We start from the raw sequence: 15,712 nt of genomic DNA, 5'->3' as shown, positions 1-15,712 counted from the left end.
CAGCCTAATATTCATTAAAATATGTCAATGAGCATGTCAGAATGAAAATAATCAAGGCTTTCATGTGATTTATCGTCCAATTTACCATGGTTCATCGTTCAGATGTGATTCAATTCCTACGCATCTGTACTCTGAACCATGGTAAATCAAACAATAAACCACACAAGGGCTTTGATTATTTCTTAAATATTAAAAGCTAAGTAACTACTTGCCACCTTTCTAAAGCAAACATTTAAAACTTGAATATCATCATTTACACATAGTTCTATATAAGTTGTATATGTTACACTGAAAACAACAACAAAGGAAGTGAATTTTTTTTTCATAAAAATCCTACCATATGACAGCTAATTTTGTTTATCAGTTCAAGAAGGGTTTAAGACACATAACTTCTTGCAAAAAATGTTTCTTTATGTTTCACATTGCATACTCTGTAAAAATTTCATATACTAGTATTAAAGCTGTTTATTCCCAGATGGCCCTTTCTAAAAGCTTTTTCATTAAAGTATGCTCCAGACCAAGTTTAGTGAAGATCATCAGGAATTTAATTAATGAGGTCACTTGAAGGTTTTCATTCTAGTGACCATTTTAAGTGTGGGACCTTTTGGAAAAAATGGGACAGGTCCACACAAGGATTTTACACACCAAGTTTGGTGTAATTCTGACAAGTAGTTTCAGAGAACAAAATGTTTAAGATAAAATACTGAAGCTGGATTCCAGATCATCATTCACCTTTACTAATATCTCTCTGTTAACAATGTTCAGGTTTGCTAAAATTAAATCAATTATAGAGTCATAATGCTAAAGAAAAGTAACAAACTTATAACTTCCATCTTGAGATACATTTTAATTACATGATGATTTTCAAATATATCCTGACATGAGATTAAGGCAAGGTTTGACAATTTAACATGAACTTGTAATGGAGTTACCAACATCCCCCACCTAGGCACATTTTTCACAAAAAAATGCTGCATGCCAATACCACATCTTCTAAGTAATAGGGCAACATAATAACAATGTATATAAATCATAACTATTAAGGAAACTTGCCATGATGTGCAAACTTGCTGGAACAACATGGGGAGCAAATGAGTAAATACTCAAGACAGTATATCAGGGAACAGAGACCTCATTTAGAGCATAGCTCAACTGCCTGGTCCACTACTGCCAAAACTAACCAACAGGCTTTAGACAAGGTTCAGAACCAAGCATTGCGGATCATGACAGGTGCTACAAAGTCTACATCAATCTCCTTCATGGAGAAGCAAACAGGCACACAGCCGTTACAAGACAGGAGACATGCAAAGGTCCTGCTTCAAGCAGAGAAGTTCAGGTCTTTTCTGATTCATGTGGGGAAGTTGGCAATTACTTGCAGAGAACAGGTTTGTACTGGTACAGAATCCAGGAAAACTGGTTAGGTTAACTGCCCGCCATTACATGACTGAAATACTGTTGAAAAATGGCGTTAAACCCAAAACAAACAAAACCAAAAGCGATTAAGTATAATCTACAATATAAATATTTTTTTTAAAAACTATATTAATATTAATACTCTATATACAAATAAAAACAGTTTGTGTGCAAAGAATACAACAATGTACCAATGAAAGAAACTCAAAACCTTTAACAATATCTTCTGTATTACATTCTAGCATAAAACTGCTGTTCTTTTTTTTTTGCGTTTTACAGGATAGAAAAATTGTGTTAATAGAGATATTCTCCTACTCACGTGCTAATATTAAAGCACCTTTTTATAAATGTAAAGTATAAACGACTATTATGGCGCCAAAACAGATAATCCAAAAGGAAATTACTTCTAATAAAACTAGAGTTGTCACAGGAGTGACGAATTATACCCCCACAATTATGGCCTTGTCACAGAACTAAGCCAATGCCAAACTTGCTTGACCTTTGACCTCAAAATCAATAAAGTCATCTGCTAGTCGTGATCAACCTCCCTATGAAGTTTCATGATCCTCGGCTCAAGCGTTCTCAAGTTATTGTCTGTAAAAGGTTTAAATGACCTTTGACCTTTGGAACTCAAAATCAATATGGGTCATCTGCTTGACATGACCAAACTCCCGATTAAGTTTCCTACTCCTAGTCCCAAGCTTTCTGAAGTTATTGTCCGAAAACTATTTAAATGTTCCGGGTCACTGTGACCTTGACCTGTGATCTACTGACCTCAAAATTATTTGGGGTCATCTGCTGGTTATAACCAACCTCCCTATCAATTTTCACGATCCTAGGCCCAAGCATTCTCAAGTTACCACCTGGAAACTGTTAAACTGTTCCCAGTCACTGTGACCTTGACCTCTGACCTACTGACCTCAAAGTAAAACTTGACCTGACTATTTCATGATGTTCCATATGTGTACCAAAATTTATGATCCTAGGCCCAAGCATTTTCAAGTTATCATCTGGAAACCATTCAACTGTTCCAAGTCACTGTGACCTTGACCTACTGACCTCAGAGTAGAACTTGACCTGTATTTCATGATGTTACACCTGTGTACCAAAATTTATGATCCTAGGCCCAAGCGTTCTCAAGTTATCATCCCGAAAATGTTTAACTGTTCAGGGTCAATGTGACCTTGACCTACTGACCCCAAATTCAAACTTGACCTGTGTTTTCTGGTGTTACTCCTGTGCATCAAACATTATTTAAATCCGTGCAGCCTTTCATAAATTATCATCCGGAAACCATGAATACCAACGGTCCAACCGCCAAGCTCACTCCTGTATACAATCCCCTCCCCCAAAGAACTTCGTGGTATAATAACAAAGAGCGTTGAGGGACAATATTATTAGTTTTTAGTTTTATGCTAGAACTGCGTTAGTGCATGTTCATTTCCTGTTATAACATCACCAGAATCCCTCGGGAAATGATATTACCCAGCTTCGCCCTACTGGGCTCAGGCACAAACCAATTCCTCAGAATTCTGCAGATGTTATAACAGAAAAGCATTAATGAAATTTGTCACAAAAAAATAATTGTTTAGAAAAGTTATAATGTTGTAAGTTACATATTATAAAAGCAACAAAATTGAAGTAATGCAGTTTTTTACAACTTCAAACCAACCTTAACAAGAGAGCAACAAAGACCCTATAATTGCTCACTTGGTTTTAAGTTCTGACCCACAGATCACCCAGTTTCGAGTTTGACCTAAATCTTATAAAGAATACAATTCTGTAAAAAAAATTCATGAAAACACTGGTACACAATGAGCCTTTGGAGTGTTAACACAGTTTTCTGTGACATTTATCTAATTAACACGTTTTTGAATTTTCACGAAAATCAAGTATAAAATGTGCCCTCTGGAGTATTTACAAAGTGTTTTCTCCAATCGGACTCTAGTTTTTCATCTCCGGTGACATAGTTCTAATTTGGCTTAGATGTCAAAATTAAAAGAATATCAGGTAGAAAATAAGGCCTTTACAATATTTAACATAGTATTAAGTAACATAGTTTTAAGTCCAATATGGCCCAGCTGCAAGCCTGATCCAGATTTTATTATTACATATTTTCATGAAGATCACATAAAAAAATGTTGTCTCTAGAGAGTTAACAAAATAAAACATTCTGTATTTTTGAGACTTATTAAAAAATTGGTAGAGGTAAAGAAAGAATGTGTTCTACTGATATTTCAATATCCTTAGAACACCGGGCACATTTTTATGCAATCTCACCAGACATACGTATATTTTGACAAAATGGAAAATGATGTCACTCAACCTTCAGCTATTTAGTTAAGAAAAAGAAAGTATGAAAGTAGATGCTAAACTTGAAAATGAAAGTTTCCTATGCATTGGTTGGTAGTCTGGGATCACGTATAAGGGTCACACCATCAAAATGTATACTAGTATGCATGGACATCTTTTTTTTCTTTTTGCTAATGGGAAGTTACTCTTCAGCATTTTCTAACAATTTGAAAATACCTGGGTTTTAGCATGATGTGTCGGATTTCCATCAACAAAAATATATTTGAACTCAGAATAAACACAAATCCCGTAGGGGTCCATAACGGAGCAAGGGTACATACAGATTTATAGAACTTTGTCAAATCACTCAAAGATCCTTTTTGATGTAAATGTCTGAAAGTGTTAGTATATGCCTCAGATGTTTACGATAATTCTGTATTTGAGAGCTGCAGACCTAGACATCTCAGAAATATTATCAAAATACATTTCGTGTAATAAATATTGCGTCTATGGAAGTGTGAAAGGGCCATCAGATGCTAATGTGTTTTATTATGTTACAGGTGCAGAAAGGATATGTTTGTAATATAAATTACATCTAAATGTATGGGCAATATGACAAATACGCAGGGTTCAAGTTTAAGCTTTCAAACTTGAAAAATGCAAGTACAATTTGAAAATTACAAGTCACTTGGACCCAAGCAAAAACTCTAGCGGAAAGGGCAATGGTTTTCATTTCTTCAACTTTAAGTTTCTACAGGCTGGATATGCACATTCAATAACAGTGCTTTTGCTTTTACAAAAAGCACGCACTTTATAAGCTGGTTTGCAGATTGAATCAGAAAGAGATGTTTCATCTACATTTTTTGATACACAATCCAATTTCTTGTGACTGTGAAATGTCAGCAAAAAAATACTGGTAACCAAGTATTTAAGTATATATGTATATGATATTTCTATCAAAAACTGTTAAACAAAGTTGCAAGTGAATTTGATATTTTACAAATTGAAATTTCTTGTACTTGGTAAAAATGTGCACCTCTGAAAAATAACTGCCATACTGAAATACACTTTCAAATATATCTAGAGGGCGTTTTGAAGTTTCACTATATGCAGAATCATTACAAGAATAAATTTAAAATCACTAGCGCTTTTTCACTTGATTTGATCTTGATGTACCATGTGTTTTTTTTAAGTGGTTGTAAAGTGTACTCCTTGCATTAAAAAGTTTACTACAGAATTCACAAACTATTTTCTTGTTTTCATGAACACATCTGATATGTTCCTTTAGATTGAAAGAACTGTTGTAGGATTTGTCGCATATACCACATTTGTATGTAAACTTTTTGTGTAGTACATTTATATGCTGATTCAAGCTCGGGGAGAATTTGGTTTTGAACGAACAATATTCACAGTGGTATAACCCTTTCCTTTTTGTGAATCTTGGAGCTGTATTTAAAGGTTCAAATTCCTTGCGTTGATGTATCTGCCATAAATGTTTTCTTAGGTTATGAGTAAACTTTGACGAGAAATCACATTCATCGCAATTGTAGTGGCCATCTTTGCTAGTATATCGTGATGGTTTTCGCTGAAGCTCACTCGAAAAATGGAAAGTCTTCTTTGGTGGTTCTGTCAATACATGTGTTTCTTCCACGATTTCTTCTTGCAGGTCAATCATGTCTGAAAATCACAAAGGCTATGTGAATTCCTACTTTTAATCCTGTATCATGCTTTAGGCAACTTCCCAATGACACATCAATAATAGGAAAATAGGCAGTTCTTTTCAGACAAGAGAGCCATGAAGGCATTGTATTGCTCACCTGACATAATATTTTGTACCCTTAAAACCTAGTTCCAAATTTTACCTCAGATCTCATTAAAACAATATGGCAACGTTTTGTGTAAATCAAGCAAAGCATTAACCAAGTTTTCCAATGATATATCCTAGAGACTTAGTTCCTGATTCAACATGACTGTTTCAAACTTCACTTCAATTTCATAAAGACAAACGTTAAAGATAAGGTATAAAATGTGGTCTCCAGTAGGACAAGATATCAAGATTTTTATGGTTCCTGAACAATGCACCACCTCTTAGTGCCCTCTGTTTAAGCACTTCAACAGCAATTGAAACTTGTTCCAAATAAAAAAAAAAATAAAAAAATTAAGTATCAATTTTGTTAGCTCACCTGAGCACAAAGTGCTCAGGGTGAGGTATTGTGATCGCTTACCGTCCGGCGTCCGTCCGTCCGTCCGTTGTACGTCCGTCCACACTTTCCTTTAAACAACATCTCCTCCTAAACCAACAGGCCAATTTTGATGAAACTTCACAGGGATGTTCCTTGGATGGCCCCCTTTCAAAATTGTTCAAAGAATTGAATTCCATGCAGAACACTGGTTGCCATGGCAACCAAAAGGAAAAACTTTAAAAATCTTCTTCTCAAAAACCAGAAGCCCTAGAGCTTAGATATTTGGTGTGAAGCATTGCCTAGTGGACCTCTACCAAGTTTGTTCAAATCATGACCCCGGGGTCAAAATTGACCCCGCCCCAGGGGTCACTTGATTTTACATAAGAAAATCTTAAAAAATCTTCTTCTCAAAAACCAAATGCCTTAGAGCTTAGATATTTGACATGTAGCATTGCCTAATGGACCTCTACTAAAATTGTTCAAGTCATGACCCCGGGGTCAAAACTGACCCCGCCCCAGGGGTCACTTGACTTTACATAGGAAAATCTTCAAAAAATTTCTGAAAATAAACCAGAAGGCCTAGAGCTTAGATATTTCACATGTAGCATTGCCTAGTGGACCTCTACAAAATTTGTTCAATCATGGCCCCCGGGGTCAAAATTGACCCCGCCCCAGGGGTCACTTGATTTTACATAGGAAAATATTTTAAAAATCTTCTTCTCAAAAACCAGAAGCCCTAGAGCTTAGATATTTGACATGTAGCATTGCCTAGTGGACCTCTACTAAAGTTGTTCAAATTATGACCCGGGGGTCAAAATTGACCCCGCCCTAGGGGTCACTTGACTTTACATAGGAAAATCTTCAAAAGTTTTCTAAAAATAAACCAGAAGGCCTAGAGTTTAGATATTTCACATGTAGCATTGCCTAGTGGACCTCTACAAAATTTGTTCATATCATGACCCTGTGGTCAAAATTGACCCCGCCCCAGGGGTCACTTGATTTTACATAGGAAAATCTTCAAAAATTTTCTAAAAATAAACTAGAAGGCCTAGAGACTAGATATTTGACATGTAGCATTGCCTAGTAGACCTCTACAAAATTTGTTCAAACCTTGTCCCCCGGGGTCAAAATTGACTCCGCCCTAGGGGTCACTTGATTTTATATAGGAAAATCTTCAAAAAAAATTCTAAAAATAAACCAGAAGGCCTAGATCTTAGATATTTGACATGTAGCATTGCCTATTTGACTTTTACAAAGTTTATTCAAATCATGACCCCTGGGGTCAAATTGACCCTGCCCCAGGGGTTACTTGATTGTACATAGAAAAATCTTCAAAATTTTCTAAAAATAAACCAGAAGAGCTTAGATATTTGACATGTAGCATTGCCTAGTGGACCTCTACAAAAACTTTTCAAATCTTGTTTTTAAAGTTACTTAAAGAAAATTTCAACTATATTTTCTCATAATTCTTTTGATTGATTTCTGTTATGATCTTCTGACCTTGAAGACTTGTCCTTAAGTGCAATGATAACAGGTGAGCGATATAGGGCCATCATGGCCCTCTTGTTTTATTTTCAGGTGTATGAATTAATTTTACTTTAGGCATTTTCTGCTTCAGAAGTAGAGTACACTGATTAACAAGAGTTGTGCGTAAGACACAGAAAAGCTGCATAAGACAGCATGCTCAACTTTTCTCAGTACTTGATTCTGTATTGGATCTTTGCCGGTGAAAACTTTATAAAACTTAAACCAAAAATTCTTAAAAAGGAGCATTACTCTGTCAAAATTCAAATCAAGAGTTATGGGGATTGTTTCTCATGGTGTAGACTTTGATAGTAAGTAACTATTTTAAGTTTCAAGTCAATAGCTTTGATAGTAACAGAGATATTTGACTTTATCATAAAACTTTAATCAACGACGCCGAGGCAATTTAAGTGCAATAGCTCTACTTTTTCCTCGAAAATTTGAGCTAACATATCATTATGAAGCCTGCTCTAATACTTTGACTTTCAGGTGTGGCACTGACCTTTGGTAATTTTGATAAAATCAACAAAAAGTGTTGTAACAAAAAACAGTACATGTATACACAAAAACAAAAATAACATACAGGGCTCCAGGTAAGATGCATATTAGCATAAATTACGCTTTGAAATAATGCATATACGCATGTCTGATAATTTTTAGGTTAAGCATATAAAAACGTATATGAAATTACAGAAACGCACACAATGACCTTTTACTAGCATAAACAAACTCTGAAGCGTCTGGATGCGTTACGTACTGGATCCCACATTGAACATACACACGCATTGAATGTTACACTATATACACCTAGGTTAAACTATATTATACACTCAATACGTGCATAAATCAAACAGTTATGAATTAATATGTATGGTACAGTAGTGTAGTTTACGTAAAGCGGTGTTGACTTAAAGTTATCAACTTCCAGTGTGGAGTAAACAACAAAAATGTCTCTTTCTAAAAAAGTAAAAAGTGTACATACACTCTACACATTCTTTAAACCAACTAAAATGATCCCCAAAACATAGTTAAAGGTAATACTATATTGAATATTCTATTGGATTCAGCCAAAGCAAGCCAAGGGAGAAAAAAGAAGCAAAAACTTGAATGCTGAATATTGAAACCAACGAGAACTGCAAACAAATTCATGGGGGTTACACCCAATAAATATGTAATAAAAAACTAATAAAACTGATTTCTGGTTTTTCACATTTATTAATTCTCAGGAGTAACACTAGAGATGCTTTTGAGAAAAGCGCATGTCTCCCACAACTGCCCCTATTAAAAATGTCTAGTTTCTCTAGATGGCTTAGATGAATGGACCCAGTTAAACGGCTTGGACTCGTGGACTCAATCAGTAATTCAAGGGCCATAATTCAGAAGTGCCTGGGCGGATTTGGCTAGTTATCGAACTTGGCCGAGGTCTTATGGTCAAACACATTTTGTTCAAGTTTGGTGAAGATGGGATGAGAAATGTTCGACCTAGAGTGCGGACAAGCTTTGTGACAGACATACAGACACACAGACTGGAGTAAATCAATATGTCTCCAACACCACTGTGTGGTGGGAGACATAATTACTCCTAGTCAATTCCAGAATACCAGAAAATTTAATTCATTGCGGTATCAGAGAACTTTTTGTAAAAATTTATAACTGACATAATGAAGGACTTGTTATGATCACATACACCCATTTTGCTAAACCAATTTGGCATAATATATTATTCAAGGGCACATAACTCTGGACATACCTATCCAATCTGACCCATTATCAACTTCAATGAGATCTTTTACGAAAATGACAATAGAACAAACCTAAACTTACACTCAAGACCAAACACTCAAGATTTGAAATTAAATATCACGTTTCAGTCTATATTATTTGCTACATTTCAACACAGAAACTGAACAGACAGAACAAAACAAAACAGATTTATTCATTTATCAGCTCAAAGGAAAGTCAAATTGTAAGACAAGTAAAATGAAAAGAAAAGTTAACTTCAAAGACTTTCAAACCGTGAAATGTCTAGGCCATGAGTGGGGAACAAGATGAACTGCCTTAATCTTTTCACAAACAGTTATGAAACAACATCATTATCACTGAAATTCAAACTGTTTGAGGTTTTTGTTGTCTTTGTTGATCTTTTCCCAGCATTTTTGTCTTGAAGATATTTTCGTCGGTTCTGAAGATTTAAACCCAGTCTTTGCCATACTTCTTTCCTAAGGCAACTCAACTGTGGAGCAGTTTTACAAACTGCATTTAAAAAACATTCTTTCTGATTTGCACTTATATGTGATAAGGTTGGTGCTGTTTTCCAGATCTGAGCTAAGATTGCTGCTTCCCGAATTAGCGAAGAAAAGAATAATTGAGCCTTTGTTGTCCTTCCCCTTACTTCTCTCTTTTCTAACATTTCTTCAGCAGTATATTGTGCACTATGTCTTTCTCCCTCTGCCTTTATTGTCCTTCCCCTTAATTCTCTCTTCTCTAACATTTCTTCAGCAGTATATTGTGCACTATGTCTTTCTCCCTCTGAATGAAAATACCCAGGGCATTCCTGATTAGAATGTGTATACTCTGTTCCATCATCCGCACACAATTTTTCATCAAAGATTTCACGTTTGATACAAACTGCATCATGAAAATGGCCATCTTCATGTCCAGTCACATCATCTGTAAGAGAAGAAAGCAAAACATTGCTTATCAAAAGTTTATCAAAACTATCTTTCCTGTTTTTTTTTCTTTCTAGTTTTTTATTATCTTTTAAGAGGCAAAACATTTTTATCTGTTTAAAGCATGACTTATGAAACAATGAGATAAGATTGTATACACCTGCCTAGTTAGCTGAAATGGTAATCAAAAAGCTATGAACCAAGTGCAATTTGTAGTTGATGTTTCCTGTGGCAATCTGAGAGAAGACAACATGTCTGAAGTGATTACTCCACAAACACTGATTCATGTGGAGAAGTTGTAAGCCACATGCATAGAACAGGTCAGAACTGGTACAGAAACCAGTAAACATTGGTTAAGGTAACTGACCATCATGAAAACTAAAATGTTTTTGAGAACAACTGACAGTGTTAAATCTATCATACCAGCACTGTTTTGTGATCTACTTTAAACACAGTCTGAATTTGACTATTTCAACAACAAAGTATTTTCTAATCATCTTTTACATAGCCATCTATCACAAAATTTAATCGCATACTGTGAAAGCACGTTCTGCCAAATTTCACGAATTTGAATTTTGAGTATATTCGCAAGGTTTAATATTAGCGAAATTGTAAAAATTGTATCATACTTATGGTGAATCTTTATGCGAGGATTAATTTTCACAATATTTAGGGCCTCACGAATATAGTGAAAAGTAAACCCTTGCGAAAATTTCCGATTTTACAGTATTTGAATTACTAACATGTATGCAGCATACAAAAAACATCAAACAATGCAAAGAAAATGCTTTTCCTTTCCAATGAAATTTATTGCCACAAGAGCGGATATCACAGCCAAAATGAAGTTCCTTTCCTGTGCTTTCCTATCTACTAAATCAAGCCCTTAATTACACTAGTTTATAGATGTTGAGATGTTTTAACTCTTATCATGCTGGACACAATTGATTCTGCCTTTGCAATCAGTGTAGATCATGATCAGCCTACACATCCATGCAGTCTGATCATGATCTGCACTATTCGCTATTCAGTCAGTATCTTTTTGGTAAGCACCCCTTTTAACACTTAATGGTACTGTCCAAACTGAATGATGGACAATTTCATTATAGAAATTTAGCAGGGTGAGGGTTAACAAAAGAATAAGGCATACCAGTATTTCAAGACAGAGTCAGACTGTGAATGTTTACAAAGCTACAACATCGTAAGTAATAGAACAAGACAACTTTTTTAGACAAAAAGCAAAAAACTTTCAATAAATGAAACTTACATATGGTTACCCTTTTGGTTCCTCTTCCAACAGCACTTTCTTTGCATTGTTCAAAATATTCACGAGGCAACAGCAAAACTATCCCATAGTAAAAAAAACACACTATAATGGACCAGGAAACCAAGTGTTCTGTTTAAAATTATTCTTATTTTGTCCTTTCCAGATATTTCTAATATGTCTGCTTATAAATAATGATGAAGTGTCAAAGAGTACAAAGTAGTTTTCTGTCAAAACCATTCACGCAAGTAAATGTACTTGTAACTCTGAGCATAATACCATCTGTCTGCAATGGACACTTCGGTGAAGTTATTTTGAAATCAGGCTAGCAGTTAAGAGAAGATTTATGAAGTTTTCCATATAGAGCCATATGCACAGAGACGGGAAGCCATGTTCTTTTTTAAAAAATCGACATAGCTTGAAGGAATGACATAGCTTGAAGGAATCTGGTAGAGGTTCATCCAAGAAGATAATTTTTAAAGCTTTTCATTTTGGTTGCTACAGCAAACAGAATTCTGCAGGGATTGCATAAATCTGAAGGAATCTGGCGGGGGGAGGGGCGATGGGGGTGGGGCGGAAACAAAGGAAATATTCCTGTGAGATTCAGTTGAAATTGGCAAAGTGGTTTAGAGGGAGTCCGAGATGCTAGCTAACCTTAAGCCCTCTGGTGGCACTGCTTTTGCGACCAGTGCATACCAAGATCACCAGACACCCTTCGAATAATAAATGGTATGCCCAAATTGAATCATGGACCAGTCCTCTCTAGAAATTAAGCATGCTAAAGGTTACGACAGACATCCAACAATCCAAAAAGCTCACCAAGAGCACTTCCTGCTCAGGTGCATTCCAATCATCTTACAATACCACTGACTTGTGTGGAAAAAAAGCAGCTTCACAGAAACCTGCTTACACAAGCAAAACTTTCACAAAATTAAGAAGAGTTAACTTAAAGTTCATTCTTGCATTACCAGAGGTCTACCGTGGTTCCCCGCATGAACCTCTGGCATATTTCAACGATATTTGTGGTTTGGTTACATTACAGGTAAAATGTTTTAGCCAATCAGCGTCGTTTCGCGACAAAATGTAGCAAACCAATCAAAATCGTCCGTGAAAAGCGTGACCGCGTCCTTTCATATCGATGCCAACTTACGAGGAATATTATTATTTCTGCAGGTAAATTTCTTAACACCAAAAAACAGAAATAAATCTTTATTAATCGCAATCATGGAATATCGTCTTTATCCATCGTTAGCAACTACCTGGCTTACATATTGTTTGAAATTTCAATTTGGCGTGCCAAAAACTAGCAAATATTGACTGGCTGAAACTTTTCCCGGTTAGTAATTATGAGTGCATATGCTCACCAAATAAACAACAGAAATAAATCAGAGGTTTGTCTCAGGATTTTGACGAACATCTGATGGATGAGAATGCTTGAAGTTAAGAAGAGGCCAAACTTTTAACACAAGAGCTGTCTGTTCTGTTCGAAGAATTGATGTAAGTATGAGGTCAAAATATTACCAAAGATTTTCAGGCAAAAGAAGGAAAACAGATAAGACAAACAATGTACCTGCATATTTTTTTTTTTTGTGGAACTGGATAAATCTTGCACTATATGGCTATGTGTAATGATATTGTAGTGGTCTTGCAGAAGCACTAAAGCAATGCTTGTTGAGAATTTCAACATGCAGGATGGCCTCTGGATATCAAAGGGCAAAAATTCAGCCAAATATCTTTGACTTAGTTACATACCCTTGACTACAGATGGAGATCATGACAATGAACAAGTATTCAGTGTTTCAAAGTTACATGTCAATAGTTTTGACAAAACGTGGACTTATATGAAACTTAACCAATTTCCAAGTCAAAAAGGGGCCATAATTCAGCCAAAATACTTGATAGTTAAGTACTCTTGCCAACAGATAGAGAGTGATAAAAGTTTCAAAAACATATGTCAAACAGTTTACACAAAATATGAACTGGTACAAAACTTAACCAAGATTTGTAAGTTAAAAGGGGTCATAATTCAAACATGCGTACATCCAAAACTACAACCATAATTTCTCAGTCAAAAAGTGTCATAATTTTGCAAAACTAAAATTCACGTAGCTTGTCCTTAAATGTCAAATCATGATGCCCAAGACATGTGTAAAGTCTAAAAGCATCTGGCCTAGGAGTTTTAGAGAAACCTGCTTAAATGCAAAACTTTTGTGATGCTGACAAAAGGGTGACAACAAAAGCCCTACTTTTAGAATTTTTCTAAAATCTCCAAGGTAAAAATCAACAGGCCATTTGTCAGTGAAGAATCAACCATAAATTCTGTAAAATATGTATAACTCCTCCTGATCAGTCGGGTGAAGTTTCAATCAAATCCTATCAATAATGTAAAAGTAGTCTAGACTAATTTTCTTCAAAATTAACACTTTAAGCAGCCATAACTGCAGAAAATAATTTGAGCAGGAAGTGCCAAAGAAACGTGTAACTTAGAATTTATATGACTCACTCCTGATATCTGGAGTGATGTACTGGAAATGATGCACAGACAAAAATCTCTGTACACTGACAATTATGAGCTGCACCATGAGACAACCAAAATAGTGGCTTTGCAACCAGCATGGATCCAGACCAGCCTGCGCATCCGCGCAGTCTGGTCAAGAATCCATGCTGTTTGCTTTCAAAGCCTATAGCAAGTACAGAAACTTTTAGCAAACAGCATGGATCCTGACCAGACAGTGCGGATGCACAGGCTGGTCTGGATCCATGCTGGTCGCAAAGCCACTATGTTGGCTTTCTCAGGCATGGCTCATATGCCTCTTTCTCGTAATTCCAAACCTTCTCATTGATCAGAGTCTTTGGAAAATATGCACTTGCTGCTATTTATTTTTTCTAAATTTTATACATGTTATGGCAAATCATATGACAGTTAACATGGTTAAACAAGAATAAAAAGAAAATAGTATTACTCACATTAAAATAGAAATATACAAAACAGAAAATTTTGGCACAAAATCTGCTTATCTAAAATTACTGGGATAATATTTAATGTTCTTACAGGAAACAGAAACCACTTACTGTAAAACTTTTTTGTCTGCAAACACAATTATGTATCTGTTCTTAATTTGACAAAAGAACTTTTTCAAAAAACAAAGCCCTAGTTTTTGAGAGCTAGTACAAATGATCCCAAGTTTCAGTTCAACGTGAAAGCATCTGGTTGTTTCAGAGGGCGAAGGTCATCATGTGAAAGCCTGGATTATTCATTGACTATAATCCTTTGAATTTTTCTCCTTGGGAATTTTTTAAGTTTAAATGTTGGAGTATCAAACAGACTATAGAAAAAACACTTTTGAAACTTAAAGCTGTTACTGAAAAAGGACTGAAATACTGGTCAAGGGGCTCGGAATAATGAGGAAAGGGCATATACTACCGGTAGTAATAATGAAAGGAACATTTATACCTAATTCAACCAGAAAACCAGAAACATATCTACAAGAGGGCCATGAAGGCCCTGTATCACTCACCTGACCTATTGACCTGAAGATCATCAAGATTAAAATTCTGACCAAGTTTCATTCAGATATGGTCATAAATGTGGCCTCTGAAGTGTTAACAAGCTTTTCCTTTGATTTAACCCAGGACCTAGTTTTTTACCCAAAATGACCCAGATTTTGAACTTGACCTAAAGATCATCAAGATTAACAATCTGACTAAATTACATGAAGATACAATCATAAATGTGGCCTCTAGAGTGTTAACAAGCTTTTGCTTTGATTTGACCTAGTGACCTAGTTTTTGGCCCCACCTGACCCAGATTTGAACCTGACCTATAGATCATCAAGATTAAGATTCTGACCAAGTTTCATAAAGATACATTCACAAATGTGGCCTCTACAGTGTTAACAAGCTTTTCCTTAGATTTGACCTGGTGACCTAGTTTTTGATCCCAGATAACCCAATATCAAACTCGTCCAAGATTTTATTAAGGGTAACATTCTGACCAAGTTTAATCAAAATTGGGCCAAAATTGTGACCTCTAGAGTGTTGACAAGCTTTTCCTTTGATTTGATCTGGCGACCTAGTTTTTGACCCCAGATAACCCAATATCAAACTCGTCCAAGATTTTATTAAGGGTAACATTCTGACCAAGTTTCAATTAGATTGGACCAAAAAAAGTTGATTGCAAAATGTTGTCTCTATTGTGTTCACAAGCAAAAAACAGCAAATTTTGGTCCTTTAAGGGACCATAACTCTGAAACCCATGACAGGATTTGGCCAGTTTTCGAAAGGAACCAAGATATTACGCCAATACAAGTTGTGTGCAAGTTTTATTTAAGTTGACTGCAAAATGTGGTCTCTATCATGTTCACAAGCCA

At 35.6% G+C, this 15,712-nt stretch overlaps 1 protein-coding gene across 7 annotated transcripts in view; it reads right to left on the bottom strand.

The window, feature by feature from the left end:
• Nucleotides 1–15,712, bottom strand: part of LOC123539664 (zinc finger protein 652-A-like) — a 48,736-nt gene that overhangs the window by 17,679 nt on the left and 15,345 nt on the right. For 2 of the 7 annotated variants that reach the window (XM_053527004.1, XM_053527005.1), the window contains exon 5: nucleotides 828–5,382. The exons of 3 other annotated variants lie outside the window; for them this stretch is intronic. In XM_053527004.1, coding sequence (XP_053382979.1) covers nucleotides 4,847–5,382 — 536 coding nt within the window. In that variant the 3' untranslated portion in view covers nucleotides 828–4,846. Of the gene's footprint in view, nucleotides 1–827; nucleotides 5,383–9,272; nucleotides 10,083–15,712 lie in introns of those variants that run through there. 2 more of the 7 variants (XM_053527002.1, XM_053527003.1) reach the window with 1 other exon arrangement.

Source organism: Mercenaria mercenaria, chromosome 16 (assembly GCF_021730395.1).
Source record: "Mercenaria mercenaria strain notata chromosome 16, MADL_Memer_1, whole genome shotgun sequence".
Classification (NCBI taxonomy): domain Eukaryota; kingdom Metazoa; phylum Mollusca; class Bivalvia; order Venerida; family Veneridae; genus Mercenaria; species Mercenaria mercenaria.
This window is presented reverse-complemented; position numbering and strand designations above follow the sequence as displayed.